At 45.1% G+C, this 23263-nt stretch overlaps 1 protein-coding gene across 2 annotated transcripts in view; it reads left to right on the top strand.

Annotated features, from left to right (window-relative positions):
- SOGA3 (SOGA family member 3) overlaps positions 1–19820 on the top strand; it is a 78023-nt gene extending 58203 nt beyond the window's left edge. The window contains exons 5-7 of one of the 2 annotated variants that reach the window (XR_003941484.1): positions 2208–3383; positions 6103–6206; positions 19604–19820. Coding sequence is in view for 1 of the 2 variants with exons in the window: in XM_030196866.1 (XP_030052726.1) it covers positions 2208–3383; positions 5926–6036 (1287 nt within the window). In the remaining variant the exon portion in view is untranslated. Of the gene's footprint in view, positions 1–2207; positions 3384–5925; positions 6037–6102; positions 6207–19603 lie in introns of those variants that run through there. The other variant, XM_030196866.1, reaches the window with a different exon arrangement.
- Positions 19821–23263: the final 3443 nt, after the last annotated feature.

The raw sequence follows: 23263 nt of genomic DNA, 5'->3' as shown, positions 1-23263 counted from the left end.
GCCTCATCCTCTGAAAAATTGCCTCCCAAATCCAAGTTTCTCTCTGGGCGTCCATTATGCACATGACCGGTAAGGGGACATATAGGTAACCCAGTCCCCAAATATCCCAAACCAGTTTCTTTAAATGTCTGCTCTGCTCACCTTAGGGAGCTTCTCACCACCTGCTCTCCCCTGTAAATCCAAGGCTGTTCCAGTAATTCTTTTGGCACTGGGTTACCCAACCAGCTGCCAGCCACCTCCTCCGGTCTCAGAATAGCAACACCGTCTCCCCCAGCTTGGTCCATGCTGATGTTAAGGCTTCTAATTAGGCGCTTGACTTCTGGGCTCCTCACTTCGCACTCAGTCGCCAACACCACGGGGATATACAGGTCTACTTCCCCTGTGGCTAAGCACAAATATTCCAGCATTGTACCAGGATTGGAAAGGCCCGTCACCAGATCTTTCGGCACCTTCCACAAAATGCTCTGTTCTTTCCCCCTGAGTAGCCGACACACCACCGGATTTTCTGTCCAGGTTGCCCCAAAGAGTTCAGGTAAAGGGGTTGCTGCTCTTACTTCTGGTGGTACCCTCTCCAAAGGGACCACAAATGCTTTCTCCACAGTCCTCCTCCTCCAACCTTGTATTCAGTCCAGCATGCTCTCTGGACTGCTCATAGGGATGAAGTCATGGGAGTACTAGCACTCAACTCCCCTTTGCCATCACTTCCCCAACTTTTTCTAGTTGTTTCCAGCAAACTTGTGCCTCCAGGTCCCAAGCAGGTCTTTGGGCTCACCATCCTCAGGGGTTCCCCCTACTGTTCAGTGTCACTCAACGACTAGGAACATTTCCCTCTGCATTCTTCCCAGGAACCCAACCCTTTGGACTGGATTCTTTACCACCTACAACCTCAGAACCCTCCTCCCCAGCAACTCTGGAGAGTTCTCGCATATTCTTTAGTAATCCTTATTATAATGGGGGATTACATCTATATATAGCAGGCATAGAAGGACATGCCTAATTGACAGTTTTCCTGTCCAAACACCTTTTATCTTCATAGTATTGCCTATCATCTAATACTGGCTTTATGTATTTGACATTTTTCTGGTTCAATTTTCTAGAACAAAGGATGAAAAAATAAGAACAATTTAAACAGAAACATATAATTTTATCATGGACATTTTCATGAAATGTGGAGCAACATTTTAGAAAGGACATTCAAATCGGAACTGAGACGTCCAGGTTGGGATCTCTCAAGTTCCACTAGTATTTTAGAACAGAATCTGTCGACACAGAGCCTGTTCTAAAATATGCCATTTCCGTGTGGCAGGAGCATTCATTTTAGAATCATAAATGCCTAAAACATTAATGGCTCTTAAACTCTATATAGTATGAAGTAGCAACATAAATGGTGATGTACCAGAACATAAACATTCATGTTAGCCATTTTAGAAACATAAACGTGAATTTTTCTCGAAGCTGTCACAGATCCCGGTATCCCTTGCCAGTTTTGCTTTCAGGTGCAAAAAGGGGGCATCAACTATTGGGAGATTAAAGGGTGACCTCCCCTAATCCCGCCAGTGGAGTGTTGCTCACTTTTGAAACCTAGACAATTTCAGGTAGCAGGTGTAAATTCCAACATTATCTTTTTGGACATAGACGTGCATTCCCTTTCTGAAATGGTGCATTCACGTTTATGTTTTAGGCTCACTCTAGACCCACCCTAAAAAAATGCCCAGACCACGCCCCTTGCCAGATGCATGTCTTTCAGTTTTGCAGATTTTTACACAATATAAATATCTAAATGCCAGTTTATGCATGTCTACAACCCAAATAGCACTGAAATAAGCATCGTTGTCCACATTTTAAATATATTAGATAGTGGACTCTGCAATAGAGCATTTAATTATGTGATTTAGGGCTATGATTACATTTTTACTTGCCCTGTACTTCTTGGTTCTGGGTTGATATAGTAATTTATGATTGTCCCTATGCAATATTTTTGATGTATGCCAGATAGATATTATATTGTTTGGTTTATAGTTCTTGGTTTGGTTTTCATTTTAGGTCCAGTTGAAATAGAAAGTAAACTTAATTTCCCACATAGATCAAATAATTGGGCAACAGTTTTAGTATCCTTTCCTTTAAAGAACTTTTCCTATTGATTAGTTTAATTTTGCTTATTTGAATAACAAATTTTCATTGTATTCTTTTGATACTTTTCTAACTAGGAGGATAATGAAGATCTGAAATGCCAACTCCAGTTTGTGAAGGAAGAAGCTGCCTTGATGAGAAAAAAAATGGCTAAGATAGATAAGGAGAAAGACAGATTGGAGCATGAACTGCAGAAGTACAGGTCCTTCTACGGAGACCTTGACAGTCCTTTACCCAAAGGGGAGGCAGGAGGGCCTCCTACAACGAGAGAAGCAGAGCTTAAACTTCGACTGAGGTTGGTGGAAGAGGAAGCCAATATACTTGGCCGGAAAATTGTAGAACTGGAGGTAGAAAACAGAGGACTGAAAGCGGAACTTGATGATCTTCGAGGTGATGACTACTCAGGGACAGCAAATCCTCTCATGGGGGAGCAAAATGAGTCTCTCTCAGAGCTAAGGCAGCATTTGCAGTTGGTAGAAGATGAGGCTGAGTTACTGAGAAGAAATTTGTCTGACCTAGAGGAGCAAAACAAGCGTATCACCACCGAACTGAACAAATACAAGTACAAATCTGGATCCCATGAGACTTCCCGGCACAGTGATGGTGCCAAGACTGAAGTGCTACAGGAGGAGCTGAAAGCTGCCCGAATGCAAATCAATGAACTGAGTGGCAAGGTCATGCAACTTCAGTATGAGAATAGGGTACTCATGTCCAACATGCAGCGCTATGACCTGGCCTCTCACCTGGGAATTCGGGGGAGCCCACGAGACAGTGATGCAGAAAGCGATGCAGGCAAGAAAGAAAGCGATGATGACTCCCGGCCTCCACACAGGAAAAGAGAAGGTCCAATTGGTGGAGAAAGTGACTCAGAGGAAGTGCGCAACATTCGGTGTTTGACACCAACCAGATCCTTCTATCCTCCAGCAGCCGGCTGGCAAAAGAACTTTGCAGACCGGCAGCAAATGAAGGATATTCGCTGCGAAGCTGAGCGCCTAGGCAAAACAATAGATCGCCTCATCGCTGACACAAGTACCATTATAACGGAGGCTAGAATTTATGTGGCCAATGGAGACCTGTTTGGACTGATGGATGACGAGGATGAAGGCAGCAGGATAAGAGAGCATGAGCTGCTTTATCGAATAAATGCACAGATGAAGGCATTCAGGAAAGAACTCCAGACGTTCATTGACAGATTAGAGATTCCAAAATCATCTGATGACAGAAGTATGGAAGAGCCATTGTCCATCAGCCAGGTAGGATTAGGAAGCCACACTGTACAATGTTCTGCACTTTGTTACTGTAATTAATCGTGTGCCTTGGGTCAGGTATCTACCTCAAGCCTTCACTTGTGTTCATGTACAATCTTTTCGTTAAGGGCATGCTCATGTTATTCTAGACTTTGTTGAAAGATGTTGAAAGATGTTATGCCTTTGGGGATGTTTGTTTATATAACAGTATTCATTGGTTAATCAGATATAATTGTTGTCCATGAATCATTAGATAGTTGAGCTGTTAGCCATGAGGATGTGTGTGTGCATACATTTTAATGTGAGATTACACACACCATGGAAGAAGGAAAAAAGGGCAAGTGGTATAGCTGAATGCCTCAGTTCCATTGCAGGGAGCCCTCAAAAAGTCCTGGAAGACCTCCAGCCAGTGAGATTTTCAGGTTATCCACAGTGAATATGCATGAGAGAGATTTCCATGCACAGCTTCTGGACAAATCAACCTCAAGCATATTCATTGTGGATATCCTAAAAATTTGACTGGCTGGAGATTCCTAGCACAGATTTGGGAACAATTATCTTATAATGTGCATCCTGCTAAGTATCTGCTCTTGTGTTAATGCATCGAGGGTAGGGCATTGTTTCCTCTAAGCCAAGGGTTCTCAACCCAGTCCTCGGGACATACCTAGCCAGTAATGGATACCCACAATAAATATGCATGAGATAGATTTGCATGCCCTACCTGCATGCTATGCAAATTTATTTTATGTATATTCATTGTGGGTGTCCTGAAAACCTGACTGGCTAGGTGTGTCCCGAGGAATGGGTTGAAAACAGGGGCGTTGCTGCTATGGGGCCACAGGGGCCAGGGCCCCTGTAGATTTGGCCCTGCACCCCCCTACCATTGACCCCCCCCCACCTTGCTCGCCGTCACCTACCTGGGTTGGCGGGGAGCCCATCCCCCGCCAGCTGAAGTCTTCTTCCTTCCTTTCAGGTTTCTGAATCTGACGTCCTGCAAGTACAACGTGCAGGACGTCAGACTCAGAAACCGGAAAGGAAGGAAGAAGACTTCGGCTGGTGGGGGATGGGGTCCCCGCCAGCCCAAGTAGGCAACAGCGAGCGAGCGGGGGGGGGGGGGTCAAGAGGGGCAGCGGGGGGTGTCGGCGATGATGATGGCGGTGGGGGGGCCATGATGATGATGATGGTGGTGGCGCTGGGGGGGCTAAAATGTGCCCCCCCACCTCGGCTCTGGCCTCCCCCCCTACCGCTGAAGATCAGATACGCCCCTGGTTGAAAATCCCTGCTCTAAGCAGAGTGGGAGTTCTCCACCTACAACAATCCTGCCAGTGGGGGGGGAGGGGGTGCTGTTTCACTTTCACATTTTCAATAGTGAGGGATGGGCAAATTCTTCCTACCTGTCTCTAGCGATTGAAAACACAATATTGAAGCATCACCCCCCCCCCCCCCCCAATGGCAGCAATTCAGTTGGAGGACACCCATCCACTCAGCTTGGAGGAAACAGTGTGTTTGTGTGGCGGGGGGGGGGGGGGGGTGCAAGTACCATTCATTAATAACATCCTCTCACATACCATGAATTAAATTCAGATTTTGTTTTTAATTATGTCTTATTGTTGTTGACTGTTGGCTTCTGATTAGAATGCTGACATCAACAGCACCTAAAGGTTTTAGATAGGTTTTTCTTCTGTCAACAGTATGATTAAAAACTCATACAACATTTTAGAGCATAAATCAAAATTTTAAAAAAGGCCCTGATACCTGTATTATAATACTTCATACCAAAATAATTCTGTCAGGGTAAAATCACTTTTAGTGCTTTAGTTGCACTGATGATGTGATATCATAGAAGTTAAGTAAGTGCAGAACTGGTTTGTGTGGTGGTGGTGGTGGTGGGGGGGGGGGGGGGGGGGAGCCAAGATGCTGATTTCAAGTCTCACAAATGTTCCGTACCTGAACTCTATTGCTAATGGTTGGGAAACTGCCCCTGTAACAGACATTTCAGTATACCCCAGCAGCCAGTCAGGAAGACTCCAACATCTATAGCGAGATCCAGGTTTTAAAGCCTTTATTCGTAGAATTACAACTGGGTGTATCAGCTTATAGCACAGGGTGGTCATGAGCCAACACAAACCAGTCTCACAAATCCAGTTCTTCAAGCCATTTTCTAATATTATTAAAATCAGTAGTTGTACTGCATGAACACTGATCTTTCCGATCTGGCCCCCAGTAGGTGGTTAGGTATAAGCTATTAATAACTGCCCTCTTTAACAAGATACGGTCATGAGCTTTTCTTTCGCCATTGATCTTTCACCTTGCAGGTCTCTGATGTTTATTAACTAAATCCTATGGAGCAAAAATAATTAAAAAGATAAGGTTAATGGAAGTTAGGAAGCATGACCTGTGATTGAGTCTCCGCTTATTTTCTCTGCTGCAGTTGTAAAGAAAATGACAGAGTCATTGTAGTAGAGTTTATGAGAGAAATTACAGCTGGGTAACTGATGTCTGCTTTGCCAATGATTTCTTCTTTTTTCTCTGTATTTTACCTTCCCAGATGTTCCAGCCTATCATTCTGCTTATTCTCATCCTTGTGCTATTTTCATCCCTTTCTTACACGACTATTTTTAAACTTGTCTTCCTTTTTACGCTGTTTTTTGTACTGTAACCCTCTCATCCTTTTCTGTTCAGTGTTGCATTATTTTCCGTTTGTTTATTTTGTCCACTCACTAAGATAAGAAGTAGAAGAAACGTAGTTTGTCTTAGCCACTGCTGTAGAAAACACTGAAGACTACTATTTGTATAAAGAAAAATCCCTCGTTGTGTGCCATCTTGCAGGTAAGTAGTCAGATATATAGACCAGTAGGGCTATTATAACACTAAGTAATTCTCCAAGATTTTCCAGTTGACCCTTTTGATGTTTGTTGGGTCCCTTTCTCACTCCACCCCCACATATCCAACAAAAGAGACAAGAGGATATACAATCAGGGGCATTTTCGAGAGAGAAGAGCGCCCATCTTCCAACACAAATCGGGAGATGGGCGTCCTTCTTTCAGGGTAATCGAAAGCCGATTTTGGATGTCCTCAACTGCTTTCATCGCGGGGATGACCAAAGTTCACGGGGGCGTGTCGGCAGTGTACTGAAGGCGGGACAGGGGCGTGCTTAACACATGGGAGTCCGCGGCCGATAATGGAAAAAAGAAGGGCGTCCCTGATGAGCATTTGGCCAACTTTACTTGGTCCCTTTTTTTCAGGACCAAGTCTCGAAAAGGTGCCCGAACTGACCAGATGACCACCGGAGGGAATCGGGGATGACCTCCCCCACTACCTGTTACACTTGTGGTGGTAAATGTGAGCCCTCCAAAACCCACCCGAAACTCACTGTGCACCCACATGTAGACGCCCCCCTTCATTCCTAAGTGCTATGGTAGTGGTGTACAGTTGTGGGGAGTCGGTTTTGGGGGGCTCAGCACACAAGGTAAGGGAGCTATGCACCTGGGATCAATTTGTGAAGTCCACTGCAGTGCCCCCTAGGGTGCCCGGTTGGTGTCCTGGCATGTGAGGGGGACCAGTGCACTACTAATACTGACTCCTCCCACAACCAAATGGCTTGGATTTGGTCGTTTTTGAGATGGGCGTCATCAGTTTCCATTATCGGCGAAAACCAAGGTCGCCCATCTCTAAGGTCGACCATCTCTTAGGTCGACGTAAATGTTGAGGTTTGGGTGTCCCCGACCGCATTATCGAAACGAAAAATGGACGCCCATCTTGTTTCGATAATGCGGGATGCCCCGCTCCTTTGTGGGGACGTCCTTAAAGATGGTCGTCCCCGTTCGATTATGCCCCTCCAAGTCAACTGTTTCTTAAGTCCAGGCATACTCTGAGCTGGCGTTAGAGGTGTGGCAGCTGTGTAGTCACACTGGGTGCCGCTGTTTCAGGGGTGTGGCAGTCAATATAAAGAGGTATTGCTACCCTCAAGGGAGGCCGTGGAGATGACAACCTCTCTCCTGCCATTGAGGACACTTTCCAGTGCTCACTAAAGCCAGCTTTGGATGTACTGGCTATCCAAATTCTTGAGCTGTGTCCATGGCCAAGCATTGGAAAACATCTGACCAACTGCATTTTTTCTCCTGATGGAAAGATATGTATCTATATACTTACTGCAGCTCGGAGGAATGTTTGACGTAATCCCATGATTTCTTTGGTTGTATACAATTTTTCACACCTGTGAATTTTGCAGCAATTGTAATCTAACTTCCTTTCTAAATGTTTAGTTCATAGTGTCATGTAGAACTGCCAAAAACAGCAGGATCAATATTCAGCTCAATTTAACCAGCCAGAAATGGCTCCTGGCTGGTTAAATCACCTGTTAGGGGCTAACTCATCATTTCCAGTGGCATCTAACAGGTTTGCGCCACTGAAAATAACCGGATAGCCCTGAACTCAAAACCGGCTCTTTTGGGGGCTTCTGGGGACCGTCTGCACTGGGCCAGTTAAATGCTGATATTCAGCACTTACCTGGTCAGGGTAACCATATAAATGGGACTGCATAAAAGTCAGTCCTATCTTTAAGTGCTGAATATCGCACTTAGGGGTCCTTTTACTTAGCCGCTGTAAAAATTGGCCTGCGGTAGTTTAGTCGCATGTTTTGGGTGCGCAACGGGCCCATTTTTACCATGTCTGCAAAAAAAGGGATTTTTTTTTTTTAATGGGATGGGAAAAGAGCATGTGGTAAAACTGAAACCAGCACGTGCCTAAAGCCGGTCTGAGCCCTTAACGCCACCCATTGATCTAGTGGTAAGAGCTCCCACGCTACACGTGCAGTGACCGGTTGGTGTGCGCCAGCTGCCAATTACTGCTGGAAACGCTGTGCGTAGGAAATAAATAAATCATCCAGGCGTTATGGGTGTGCGGTAAATCTGAAATTACCATCAGGGGGCGCAGTAGCCTTATCAGTAATCTCATTTTGGCACGCACTGCACGCGCGTAGAGCCTCACGTGCCCTTAACTGTTTATGTGTTAATCGGCTCTGCAAATTTGGAAATTCAGTTCCGATGTCCAGACGTGGCCTGGCATTGAATTTTCAGGTTTAGGACCAGTGGCAGTCAGCAAAACGCTGATCATCGCTGACTGAATATTGGGCCCAGCATTTCATGGCTGTCATCAAAATAGAGCATGACAGTTCCATATGCAAAGACCAGTGTGAATCTATCTAAAACTCTGATATGAAAAAATTAGAATTTTAGCACCGGCATGGTTAATCCTCTGTTGATCAGAGCTTGGGTGGCAAATTTTCAGGTGATCCATCTTGAACGCACAGAGTACTTCACCTGAGGATTCCTGTCTTCTCCATCTTCACTAAGGATGCCCCCTGCACCCCCCCCCCCCCTAATAATAATAATAATAAAGAATGACATATTGATGTGACTGTTTTGGGGGAGGGGGCAAGGGATAGAGAGATTACTGGGGCCAGAATATGGAACAGATTACTTCTGGAATTGAAGCTTGCGCCTTCTTACTTTTCTTTTAGGAAAGCGTTGAAAACCTATTTATTTAGTTAATATGTTAGTTTGTTAGATTGTTATTTCCTCCTTATTATTGGAGTCTCTTTCATTATTGTAAACCAATTTAAATCCTTTTTTTGGAATAATAGTGATATAGAAAACTCCGATAGTATAGTATAGTTTATATTGGAGGTTGGGGCATTAGGGGGGTGGTTCCCCTAAGCCGCCTATATGATCTTCCTAGACCCGTGAAACAGCAAGGGACTTTAATGTGCAAAATCTGAAGGCAGTTTTCAGTCCCCCTCCGTCTCCCCCCAATTGTACTTGTGTTACTGTTTAGTGGTAAGGTAAAATCATACGATAATTATCCTCTATCTAATAGCAAGAGTCACAGAATGCTCCAATTAGAGAACAGGAACAGGAAAATACATCTAGGCGTAAGCTCATAACAGGTTACCTATTGTATGTTGGAAGTCAAAGAGGTTGTCAATTTTATTCCTGTTTTATAAAGGCAACATAGGTGCTTGAGTGCCTTTTAAAAAAAATAGACACTCAGAAGCAGCCCTGATAATCTGAAAGTTGAAATGTACAAATTTATACCTGTTCTGGTGTAAAATGTATACATGTATATTATGAGGGAAGAAAAAGTTGTAGGCCGGTTGTAAATGGTAAAAGTCTTTAATCACCATTAACTCCAGGTTGTTAAAGATATATGCCCGACTTGTCCATGTTTCGCCAAAGGCTGCTTCAGAGGCATTCAGTTACTGTCAACACACACCTGCAATATAATGCTAATAAGTCTCAAAATGCTAGTGATTCTGTAGTACTGAAAGGCTGAATATCATGAATAATAAAAGTCAAGGATTAGGTTGTCCAGAGCAGCTTGTGTTATAGTTTGAGTGTTGAACTTGCAAACGACTGATTGCCCAGTGTACATTACACTTTATGTAGCACTAGGGTCTCTTCAAATTCACTCTCTCTCTTGGGTGATGTAATCAGTTTCATCTGAGTCGGGTGAATTTGTTTGATATGCTTCTTCAAATAAGACGGCAAATTCATATAGGCCGACACTTCTTTTGGTTTGGGCGCACACAATAAGCAACATTAAAGCAAATACTTTTGAACATTGTATCTAAATAAGGCCACAGAGAGATACATGGCACATGCTTCAAAGGACATTTCACCAATTTTATGTTCAAATAGCTCAAATCTCATGAATAATGTGCAATATTGCCTACATCAGAAGCTAAACTCTGGAGGCAGAGAAGGGGCGAGAGAATGAAAGAGACACTGGCTGGACCTTGGGGGGAGGGGGAGTAAGAGATAGGGGCGCAACATCAAAACATCAAGACAAAAAACCCAGAAACCCTTCCCACAGCCAGGGCGCTGAGGGGGGAGGGGGATGCAAGGTTCCTCAGGCCTGGCATCCAAGGGGGGCCCAGCGCCATAAGGTTCTGCGCCCTCTGTCTGTCCCTCTCCTGCTTCTGTGTGTCAGGACCTGGGTGATTTCATTATCGTGATAACCCAGGTCCCGGCACACAAGAGGAGGAGCAAAAGCAGAAAAGTAAGCGGGGTGGGGGCAGTGGTGGGCTGATTGTGGGGGTGGGGGTGGTAAGGTTGCAACAGTAGCAGCGGCGGCTCGAGTGGGGATGCTGCAGCTACGGCGGTCCTGCCCTGGGCCCATCTCTGTCTCTCGGCAGCCCTGCCCACAGCTAGCGGGAAAGAAGAGGCAGTGGTGCACCTTTCACTCACTAGTGTCTCGATATGCTTCACCATTTTGAGTGTTACTTGGCTGGATTAAACGGGGATGATGCACCCTGGATAAGCTCTGCCAGCACTGGTGTCCTTGCGGCGAACCTCATCTGGAGCTTTGTGTGATTCAACCAGAGCTCCTGTGCTGCCTCTAAGGCCGGAGGAGGGGCATGTGTTCATGGCGGGAGGAGATTGGCTATTCTGGAGTAAAATGCTCATGTCAAGGGACACAACAGGGCTGTTATCATTGGTCCTGGCTCCGCCCAGTCTGTACTTGGTGAATCACCGTTACTGGGAGCTGTCACATTTTCACTCAAGTTTAGAGTGTATGTATGTATGTATACTGGTTGATCTTATTCTCCAATTTGGCTCATTCTCAGGATTAAAAAATAAGCTTTCAGAAATCGAAGGCCTTGGAAGTCTCCCCTGATGGTGCAAGCCACCAACCCCCCCTCCTTCCCAATGGCTTGGTCAAAGGGAACTTTAAAATATTTTGGAATCTTTCTTAATTCAGATAGGGGAGTATGATAATGTGATTCCACGGACAGGCCTGGGTCTGTAGTAAACACAGCCACACTGGAGTTACAAGTGAAAGGAAAGTATTTACATGCAGAGAAATATGTAACCTGCTCTCTTCACAGGTCAGGGATAAATAAACATACAAAGTCACTTTTTATAGTCATGAGCTTTCTCTCCCATGGCCTGCTCCTGTAGGCCCATGGCACATGCTTAGTTTCCCCTCCACCAGGCAGCCCAACCACCTTGTCTCTTTCTGGAATCCCCACCGTTCCAGTTTTGTCTTCCAGTATTCCACACTGGGCACCGCTTGGCCCTGACTTTCCAATTCACACTGTCAACTGTCACCTCTTCTGCTCTGTCACACCCTTGGAGTCCTCTGCACTCAGAGCCAGATGCACTAAACCCTCTAACAACCCTTTAACAAAGGCTTCTCCCTGTATGAAATAAAAACGCAAAATAAAAATCAAACTTTTGCAGCGCCGGGCCCCCCTCCCTTCCTGTCTCTCTCTTCTCCTTCTCCCACCACTGCTCCGCCTCCCGCCATCCTCCGCCCCGTGCCACGCCCCCCTGAGTTTGTCGCTGCCGCTCCCCCCCTCCACCGGACCCCCTCCCCTCCGCCTTAATGGCCAGTGCAGCGCCTCTCACCTCTATGTGAAGGCGCTGCACGGGATGGAACAGCTGATCGACGATCACTGCTGCCTCCTCCGACGTCTCTCTGTTCTTCCTGGGCCCGCCCTCCTCTGACGTTATTTCCAGTTTATTAGACCGTCTCATCTCTGTAGTTCCTGATGAAGTTGACAACAAAACCCTGCAGAGTCGAACGTGCAGAGGTCTGATGGGGTCCATTTTTAAATAAATCATCTCAGAATGGATTAATGTGGATTATCATAGTATATTGATAAGTGTGCGGGACCTTTTTTGATGGACAGTAATTGTTCCCGACGCTTTTTATGTGCTTCAATGGAGTATTGGTGGGAGTTTTGAACGCTGATATACAAGAAGTTTTGGACTTACGTTCTGTCAGCGGACCACCTTTATACAAGCTAAGTGCTTTTGAAAAATTTCTCTTTCTCCTCCCCGTTTGTGGAAAAGATTAACTTTCAAGTATGGACCATTTAGGGGTTTGGAGTTCTAAAATTTAAGAGAGAGCACTTATGCTAAATTATTATTGAGTACTAGTGTGAGTGGTTCCAGTGGGGCACCTTGAGAGAATAGGTATTAATGAGTGAAGTTTACTTTAGAGCATGGGATTTTTTTGCTCACTAAAAAATTGAAAATTATGGAGTAGATCAATGATCGAGAAGCTTGTCCACCCTTAGAGGTATAAATCGCTTTGGCGTTTCCTCGCTTGGGTGAGTTATCACTCTGAGACTACTCCTTTAACATATTTATTATTTAATCATTTTTTTTGCAGTATACCTGTTCTCTCATTGGTGTTTCCCCTGATTGAAACTCTGGTATCTCATTTGCTATTGATTATATTTTGCCAGAGGTCGTTCTGGGCTTTTGTTACTATATTGCAATTTATGGCAACAGTGACAAACTGGGCTTCAGGGATCCCAGGAGACACAGGCCAGGGGAAGGGGGTGGATAAGGAGGGTTGGGGGAGGAAGGAAACAAACAAACCAAAAAATTATATAGGAGGGATTTTTTGAAGTTGGTAACATTCGCCATTTTCAAAACGACTTTTAACGAGCCAGAAATGACCGCTGACTGGTTAAATTGCTTGTTTGGGCCTATCCACTAATTTTCAGTGGCACTTAACTGGTTTTCACCACTGAAAATTAGCAGTTAGCACCTAACTGAAAACCCAACTATTTTGGGGGCGTTCCAGGGGCGGAGTCAGCACTTGGTTGCTTAAGTGCTGATGTGACCATTGCTGATATTCAGCACTTGACCAGCCAGAGTAATCACATAAGTGGGACCATATAAATCACAAGTCTGTCTTTGGGCCTCTTTTATGAAACCATGCTAGTGATTCCCACACGGCAAATGCAACGCTGTGGCGCATTTGCCACACCGGGAATCGCTAATGCGGTTTAGTAAAAGAGGCCCTTTATGGTTACATGCTGAATATCGACCTAATTAGCTATGCATTTGCCAGCTCCACAAAAAACGGAGATTTAGTGCCGAAGCCTAGACATAACCCGGTATTGAGTATCCAGGAATAATGCCAGTGACGGTCAGCAAAACACTCACCAGAATATTTACCCCTTAACTTCTGTTCTTGCTGTACAGAATTATATCTCTTCAGCATTGTTTCATTCTGTTTTTCTGTTTTGTAGCTTGTATGAAAACTGAAAACTTTGCAGTTAGCTCCTAACTGAAAACTGACTATTTGGGGGGCGTTCCAGGGGCAGAGTCAGCACTTGACTGCTTAAGTGCTGAGATGACCATTGCTGATATTCAGCATTTGACCAGCCAGAGTAATCACATAAGTGGGACCATATAAATCACAAGTCTATCTTTGGGCCTCTTTTATGAAACCATGCTAGTGATTCCCGCACGGCAAATGCAACGCTGTGGTGCATTTGCCACACCGGGAATCGCTAATGCGGTTTAGTAAAAGAGGCCCTTTATGGTTACATTCTGAATATTGACCTAATTAGCTATGCATTTGCCAGCTCCACAAAAAACGGAGATTTAGTGCCGAAGCCTAGACATAACCCGGTATTGAGTATCCAGGAATAATGCCAGTGACGGTCAGCAAAACACTCACCAGAATATTTACCCCTTAACTTCTGTTCTTGCTGTACAGAATTATATCTCTTCAGCATTGTTTCATTCTGTTTTTCTCTTTTGTAGCTTGTATGAAAACTGAAAACTTTGCAGTGTCTTACTGTGCCTGAATCCTTCCTATTGTTGATAATAAAAGAGTTAAAAAAAAATAAAAAAAACAAGATGACACCTAGATCCTTTTCCTGGGTAGTGACTCCTAATGTAGAATCTTGCATCATGTAGCTATAGTTTGGGTTGCTCTTTCCTATGTGCATCAATTTGAATTTTCCCACATTGAATTTCATCTGCCATGTGGATGCCCTGTTTCCCAGTCTCAAAATCCTCTTGTGATTTAACAACTTGGAATAATTTTGTGTCATCAGCAAATTTGATTGGCTCACTAGTTATTCCTATCTCTAGATCATTTATAAGTATGTTAAAAAGCAGCATTCCCAGCACAGACTCCTGGGGAACCTCATTAGCGACCCTTCTCCATTGACAATATTGACCATTCACCCCTACTTTCTATTTTCTGTCAGAGGAGTGTGGTAGCCGTGTTAGTCCACTCTTAAGGTTATCAATAGAAATCAAACAAAATAAAACATGGAAAAGAAAATAAGATGATACCTTTTTTATTGGACATAACTTAATACATTTCTTGATTAGCTTTCGAAGGTTGCCCTTCTTCGTCAGATCGGAAATAAGCAAATGTGCTAGCTGACAGTGTATATAAGTGAAAACATTCAAGCATTACTATGACAGTCTGACAGGGTAGGAGGATGGGGGTGGGTCGGAGGTATGCATGGGGACATCAACGCATATCATTGATATTCTAACAGGATGGGTGTGGATAGGTGAGGGGAGGGTGATCAACAGAGACATACAGCTTTATGGTTTATAATGGGCTAGGAACCCCAGGTCCTTGTTAAGTCCTTTCTGTTGGGTGTTAAAATATTCAATCATTCTGACTTCAAAGGTCTTACGTTCTTGTATGGTTTTAAAGTTACCTTTCAGTATTCTCACTGTGAAATCACTGGTAAGGTGTCCTGGTTCTGTAAAGTGCTGTCCCACCGGGGTGGGGGGCCCTACTGGCTGTATTATTCATGTGATGTCTATGTAAATTGAATCTTGTCTTAAGCATCTGGCCTGTTTCTCCAATATAGCATCCTTCGTTACATTTTTTACACTGAATGATATATACCACATTGGAAGATGAGCAAGTGAAAGATCCCTTTATGTTGAATATCTTTCCTTTGTGGGTAACTGTGGGGTCCTGTGAAATATTTTGGCATAGTTTGCAACTGAATAAATTACAGGGACATGTGCCCTTCTGTTCCTTTTCAGTCTGTGATGGAAGTTTACTTCTGATTAGCTTGTGTTTTAAGTTGGGTGGCTGTCGGAAGGCCAGTACTGGTGGGGATGGGAATATCTCTTTCAGTAATTCATCCTCCTGGAGTATAGGTTGTAGATCTCTTATGATTTTCCTCAGTTTTTCCAGCTCTGGATTGTATGTCACTACAAGGAGGATTCTGTCTGTGAATTTTTTCTCCTTGTACTGTAGCAGATTCTCCCTGGGTGTTTTGAGGGAGGAGGCAATATTCTTGGAGATTATTTTGGGGTTATAGCCTTTCTGTTTGAAGGATGCAGTCAGGCTTTTAAGGTGTCTGTCTCTGTCCCCTGGGTCAGAGCAGATACGGTGGTATCTTGTGGCTTGGCTGTAAATGATGGATCTTTTTGTATGTGAAGGATGGAAGCTGGAGTTGTGGAGGTAGCTGCATCTGTCTGTGGGTTTCTTGTATATAGATGTTTGTATACAGCCATCACTGATTGAGACCGTGGTGTCCAAAAAATTGACTTTTTCTGGGGAGTAGTCAATTTTGAATCTGATTGTAGGATGGTATGTATTGAAGGCAGAATAAAATTGTTTCAGAGTTTCTTCACCCTCCGTCCAAATCATAAAAATGTCATTGATGTATCGGTAGTATTTTAGAGGTTTGGTCTGGTGTGTATTCAGAAATGTCATAATCCACAATATGACACTGCTTCGTATCCCATGACTTTTTAATTTCCTCAGGGTGTCACTGACACCATTTTGGACCTGGAGCAGTCCTGAGGTGGGCACAGAGGGAGACAGGTAACTTCTGGTTTCTGAGCTTGCATTTCTTGGAGATAATTCGATCATGTCTTGCATGTATTCGGGTGCACAACAGCCAGGGCTGTTTTTGAGGGGGTACTGAGTACCGGCACCTTTTCCATTGTCTGCTAAAATTGACCCATGGACCCTAAGTTTTAATAAAAGAGCTCAGGCTCTACACACCAATTCTACCTTGACATAGATTCTGTGACTGGTTGCAGGGGGCCTGGCTAATGTGGGGTAGGTCACTCAGTGATCATCCCACCCCTGAAGGGTGGCCTAACATTTGAGTACCGGCACCTTTTTTGCTAGAAAAAACGCACTGACAACAGCACACCTATCCACCCCCCTCCCCCCCCCCCCCAAAAAAAAAAACATTCCTTCATTCCAATCCTCTCATGTCTCTACATCTCCCCGGACATCCCCCGTTCTGACACCCCCCCCCCCCCCCCCCCCCCCCCCCCCGCAAAAAGTATTTGATGTCATTTGGTATATTACCATTCCTGACCACATGATAGTGGTTAACTATTAAAACAAACTAAAAACTGATATGAGACAAATTCTTACAACAGCAAAACATCATTAACTGAAAAGAGACAAGGGAATATGACAATAATTTCATCCTGGTATTGTACTTTTAACTGAACACAAAAGGTGATACTGAGTGCCTGTGTGAGACAGAATAAGTGCACTGCAAGGTACCTGGCTAAGCTCCTGAATCAGGAAAAAGTTATTGAAAACAACCAGGTTTTACTTGTTTATGTTTATGTAAATTAAAATATTTAATATACTGCTTAGCTACATCAAAGATCAAAGCGGTTTACAATAATTTTTCTCAGTGCCCCCCAAACATCCCCCCTGTTTCAATTCCCCCCCCCCCCTCGAATCCCCATATCCTGAACTTCTCAAATCCCCTTATTCCAACCTGTCTCAAGGTTCAAACCCCACCTCATCTGATCCCGCCAACCCATCAAGCAACCCTGCCCCCACACACAAGCCCCCTCCCCCAACAGAGGCTGTCTCTATCCCCAGTCCGCCTCCCAGGAGTCTCTATGGTGGAATAGTGGCCCAGGGCCCAGTCTCCCCCTCCACCAACCCCAGGACTGCTCCAGGTCCAAAATGGTGGCGATGACCCCTAGTGGTAGTCTTGCAGTATTATTAGTATGGAGCATTTTTCCATATAAGGAGATTTTAGCTTCATTATTCTCATTTACGCCTATATTTGTTCTCATACACTTGTAAATGACTGGAATGCCTGCATTTATGTTCATACTTGCTGCCTAAATCCAGGCAGGGTTGGACTGAGAGTGGTCTGGGCCCCCCCCCCCCCCCCCCACCTGGCCACTGCCCAACACAACCCCTCCCACTGCCCTGCTGCCCCCCCCTACCGCCGCAGTTGATGCCCTCACTGCCCCAGCCCTATCTGAAGGGCCCTGGTAGTCTACTGATCTCTGCAGGGAGAGGGGAGGAAGCATGTTCTTTCCTGCCTGCTGCGCTGCTGCTATTCTCCCGCCTGCTGGCACCACCATGTTTTCAAAATGGTGGCTGAGACTTCCCACGGTAGTCTCGCGGGTCTTGACAGTCTCGTGAGACTTCTGCAGGGAGTCTCGGCCACCATTTTTAAAGTATGGCGGTGCTGGGCAGGGGTAATAGAAGCAGCACAACAGGCAGAAAGAACATGTTCCTCCCCCCCCCCCCCCCGCCCTCGCAGAGGCCACTAGATCACCAGCAGCGCACCTTTAAAGGTAGGACCGGGGAGGGCTGTAATGTGTGACGGGCATTCGGGCAGAGTCTCTGGGCCCTCGGGCACTGCCTCGTTGCCTGAATGGTAACTCCATCCCTAATTCCAGGCAATTCCTTATAGAATTACCCCCTATAAGGGCAATTATATACTCTAGGTGCCCACATTTGTGTGCATGTTACGTGTGTAAATGTGTAGCTATTATGCACATATGTGCCCATATGTACATGCATAAGTGCCAGCAGGACACTTAAATGCTACTTTGCAAACACCCACCTAACTTACATAGTGCGTATTCACAAGGAAGGTAGAATATGGATGGGATGGGAGCAAGGCTCCCACTTACACGGGTAACTTACAGAATACTCTTAAGTTACACACATCCCTGCTGCACTTAGGTACACGCATGTATACCAGTTTTTTTGGGCTGATTTAAGTAGGCCTAAATATTAGCCATGCCGGTAACCTGTAACGGAACCTAGGCGAGTCGATATTCAAAGCGATTTAACCGGCCAGAAACAGCTTCTGGCCGGTTAGATCGTCTGTTCAGGGCTAACCGGTCATTTTCAGCAGCATTTAACCGGTTAGTATCACTGAAAATGGCCAGTTAGCACCTAAAGCAAAAGCAGCTATTTTGGGGGCATTCCGGGAGCAGAGTCGGCACCTAAGCGGTTAAGTGTGCTGATATTCAGCACATCACCAGCCAGGTTAACCGCGTAAATAGGTCCTATCTTTTAAGTGCTGAATATCACACTTAACCGGCTATGGTAGCCAGCTTCCCAAGCCCAGAAATTCAGTGCCGGAGCATAGACATGACCCCATGTTGAATTTCAGGGCATAGCACCAGCAGCGCTTAGCAAAGTGCTGAGCACTGTCAGCTGAATATTGACCCCCTAGGTACCTAAAGTCTGTTATAAAATAGGCTCCCACAACAAGGCCTTAGGTCACCTAAATGGTGAGGCCCAGTTATAGAAATGCCCCCTATGTGTCTCTACACAAATCATAACAAGAACACACACACACACTATCTCCTAGACACCTAGAACCTCCTAACTGTATCGACATCCCTCCACATCCCTTCCTTCTGAACTCAGATGTACTTATTTGTAATTGCGAGTGCCAGAAACGTCCTACCTGCTCATCTCTCCCACAGCTCAGCATACGTGTCTCCATAGTATCATCTTTTAATCTAGATCCTCTTTTGGATTAAAGGCATGACATAATTTATTCCACTTGTTATTTAAGGCTGCACCTCTTTTATATTTAAATCTGTTTATTAATTTTACAAAGTGAACATAGAAGTGAACATTTTGCAATACATAAAGAATCTGCAGCAAACTCTTCAATGCAAATCAGAACAATACAGTGCAAGGGCAAAGGGCCTTATCTCTGATAGCCCCATACCTACATCCCCGCGGCTGCACCTCTTTTAAATGTGATAAAATGTTCACAGTTGTATGACATTTTTGCAGTTGCCATAGCAATTTAAATACAACATACTGAAATTAAATCTTGCACTGATTTTCTAAAGAACCTTTTAAATCCCTTGCCAATCAATCCCTCCCCCCACCCCACCACCACCCTTGCAGACTAGAATGCAAGATGTTAAAAGTCTCTGCCAGTCCAAAAGGGGGGTAGGGGATGTAAATAAAAGGTCATCCTCAATGGAAGATATCTAAAATTGGATTTTGACAGTGTTGCACTCCATTAAACCTAAAAATGTCCTGGACCTGAAGTTGTTTACACAAAATACTAGAGGTTCTAAAGTTACGGAGCACAGGGTTGGATGGAGAGCCTCTGGAGAGCTGATGTCACGTGTGCCCCTACTGGCCCGATGATGTTAAACTGTTGCTCTTATTTTCCACAGGAGAAAGTTGGGATGTTCCCCAGTGCTGCTCAGCGCAGATGAAGCCTTATCTCCTTGTGTCCCTGCTAAGTGCTCTATCCAAGGACGGGCTGCAGACTCACAGCAGAGGCAGGGGGGAATCTATTCTTCCAGCTACACCAGGAGTTGTCCTTCTACTTTAAGTTAGGAGCAAGCTTACAGACTGCCTGAAAGTTGCAGTGCTGTCCCCCCCCCTCTAAAAAAAGGTAAGGGTTTTTTTTTTTAATTATTGGTATATACTTCTTTCTACAAACTGACATGCAGTTGGGACTTTATCTCAGAAGGAAAAGAGAATTCACTGCATCTAAGCAAATGAACATTCCAGCCGTACCATCTCCAGCCTCCCAGATACACTGCAAACAGTTCAGTTGTTATCCCCGGTGTTTTCAAATAGTGCTTCGAATCATTAACAAGGCAGAAGCTGACAGCGCTTTTGCAAGAGCTCTGTCTCTCTTGTGCTCTGGATCCTTCCCTGAAAGGATCTGCTTGGGTTTAGTGAAAGGGGCTCTGCTTAATGTTTAAACCTCTGAGTGTCTTTGAAAACATGGAAGAATGTATGTGTCTATTAGCCAGTCAGAGAATCGTGTGCAGTAAAATTGAGTTGAATGTGGATAAAAATTTTGCCTCTTCTTTTCAACATCACAGGCAGATTATAATTGGAACCTGGGGAACCCCTCATCGATTAATTTCAGGGCGTCTCCTCTCCTTTCTTCCTGAAGTTGAGAAGTCTCATTAGATTTGCAAGGTTAAGGAGTCTGAGTACCAGCTCTGATAGTGCACACATACTCATGATCAAATTCCTTCACTGTGGCCAGGAAGGGGTAATTGTTTCAGGCTATCATCCCTAAGCAGTCTGAAAAGTTGACTAATGGAGAGAAGAAAACAAATACTGTTGGTTGTTTGCCAAGAGTTACTTTCAGAAAGGATAGTCCGACCTTCCCAGGAGCGTTTAGAAAGTACGGATACAGCAGTGGGATGGAGACAGTCATGACCTACCACACCAGTGGAAAATTATCCTTCATGCGCGACGTGAGGGGTAAAGCAGCCGCAAGGCAGGCAATACGGCGGAGAACAGTGCTGGAAGAGGGCTCCTGCTGGCGGGGCTTGGGGACTCCTGCCTACCAAACCAGAGGCCCCGAACCCTGCGTCTGCTCCTCCCCGGCCTATAAGGGGGGCCTGGCGCCGGAATTTTCTCTCTCCTCTTGTCGGGACGCGATCACCTGGGTCCCGTCAGGAGTAGGAGAGAGACAGACCCCGGCAACGGACCCCCCCTTGGAGGCCGGACCCGGGGGGATCTTGCCCCCCGCCCCTCCTCTCGGTACTGGCCTGCAGTTGCACTAGCCATAGATCTAGCATAACTGCGGTCATGTAAGTGCAGCAAGAATGCACATAATGTATAGTATTACAAGTTACGTGTGTAAGTGGTAGCCCCGCCCACATCAGTTAGTCCCACCCACATAAGCAGTAGTCCTGTCCATGCCCCACATATGTACACACCCTCTTGCATCTATGTACTGTTTAAATTATGTGCACCATTGTAGAATAATAGGTACCCCATTGGCACTTTCACAGGTGCATGTGCAATTACATGTTCATTTGCTAGTGTTTTACACATTTACACATACAAGGGGTGCGTAAATGCGGGCACCTAGGTGTAAGTTTGTTGAGTACTTAATATATCGCCTTTCAGGGCAGGGGTCAAAGTGGTGTATAAATTAAAAGGACAAGGAAAAGAACTGCAACAAAAACAGGATAGAGCAGTGGTTCCCAAACCTGTCCTGGAGACACCTCAGGCTATCAGGTTTTTGGGATCTCCGCAATGAATATTCACGAGAGAGATTTGCATGCACTGCCTCTACTGCATGCAGATCTCTTTCATGAATATTCATTGTGGATATCCCAAAAACCTGACTGGCTGGGCTGCCTCCAGGACCAGGTTTGGGAACCACTAAGATAGAGGACAAAAAGGCAGAAAAGACTGATGTAGAGGGTCACGGAGAAAGAAGAGTTGCTAGAAATCTAAGTAGACCAAGCCTAAGCTCCCTCAGAGAAGGCACCTTACCCAAGCTCTAAAACAAGAGTAGGATAATTCAGTCCTAATATCTGGTTGAAGGGAATTCCAAAGGGACTGGGCCAGACAGAAAAAAGCTGAGTGGCGGGTGGATTCTAACCTCAAACAAAAAATAGGCGAGATGGGGAGGTGATGTTCAGAAACAGATTGAAGCATAGGGGAGGGCCGACAGGGAGGTTATAGAATTTCTCGTGTGTCGTTGTACAGCGCTCCGTATATCTTCTGTGTTCGCTACAAATCACAGCTGGCTTTGGGTGAAAGAGTCACACTCCAAAGAAAATAACAAAAAGAGGGCGGGAAGGGTGGAAATTTCAGTTCACTCTGTGGCATCTAAAATCATGTGGAATGTGGTTGGGAAGAGTCCAGCGTTTATAAAGGCAGTGAGCATACACACAGGATTCAGGCTTGTGGTTTTATTCCTGTATCTCGGAGGGGAGATAGAGACAGAGACAGGAGCCGGAGCCTTCCCAGGAATGTAACCCAGCGGAGACACTAGCCCTTCAAAGACTGTCAGGCGCTATCCCTTACAGATAACACAAGCCAAAGTAAGAGCTTCAGGGTGGGCTTCTGCGGCTTAAGGAAGCAGCTTGGAAGTGATGAGCAGAGGGAAAAAGCATGGGTGAAAGAGAAAGTGGCTTTTCAGGGAAGTCTTGGAAATGCAAGTAACTGTAATATCTGGCCCTGTTTCCAAAAGTGCTTTTGACAAAGACTCCACTGTGGAATGCCATTTGGACTGACACAGCTTTTAAGGGTGGATGATGGATGTGAGACTTGCTTGGGAAGCACCACCTTAAATGTGCTCTCTGGGATCTGCTTTGGGAAATGCTGTTTATAGCACCTGTCTGCCTGGGCTGGGGACATGCTGCTTTGTACTTACTCCTATTAATAACAAGTACAGCACCTGACCTGATGCTTTTAACAATATGGGCATGTGTAATACAGACCCTCCATACTGAGGGCCTCTTTTATTAAGAGGACAAATTACTCATCCCACCCTACCTGTTTCTGCTCTCGGTTGCTTCACTATTAAAGAGCTCCTTCGGTAGAGGGGAAAACAGGGAAGCTGTTCACAGGCTGAAGACTTCTGGTTGTTCTGAATAGGTATTTTTAATTTTTAAATATAATTTTGTACATTCAGTATGGTTTAAAGCAATAGAAAAAGTACTGCAATCATTTCACTGCTTCTCTGGCCTTCTGTCTGCAGTGTGAACGTTAGCACTGTTTTCCATTACAAGTGTCACGAGATCAATGACGGGATGGGTCATCAAGCAAGAACAGAAAGTAATAACAGAGGGGTCCTTTTACTAAGCTGTGGTAAGAGGGGGCCTGCGTTAGCAACAGTGCATTTTTGATGCACACTGAGGCCCCCGTTTACCACAGCGGATAAAAGGCTGTCTTTTTTTCCGAAAAGAAATGTTTAACCCATAAACGATTAAATGCTGAATATCGCTCTTAACCGGTTATGGTGTAGCCGGCTCCACAAACATGGAAATTCAATGCTGAAGCCCAGACTTGGCCCAGCATTGAATTTCCGGGTTTAACACCAGCGGCGGGCTGCAAAAAGCTGAATA

Source organism: Microcaecilia unicolor, chromosome 3 (genome assembly GCF_901765095.1).
Source record: "Microcaecilia unicolor chromosome 3, aMicUni1.1, whole genome shotgun sequence".
Lineage (NCBI taxonomy): Eukaryota > Metazoa > Chordata > Amphibia > Gymnophiona > Siphonopidae > Microcaecilia > Microcaecilia unicolor.
Note: the sequence above shows the minus strand (reverse complement) of the source record. Positions and strands in the feature narration are given on the sequence as shown.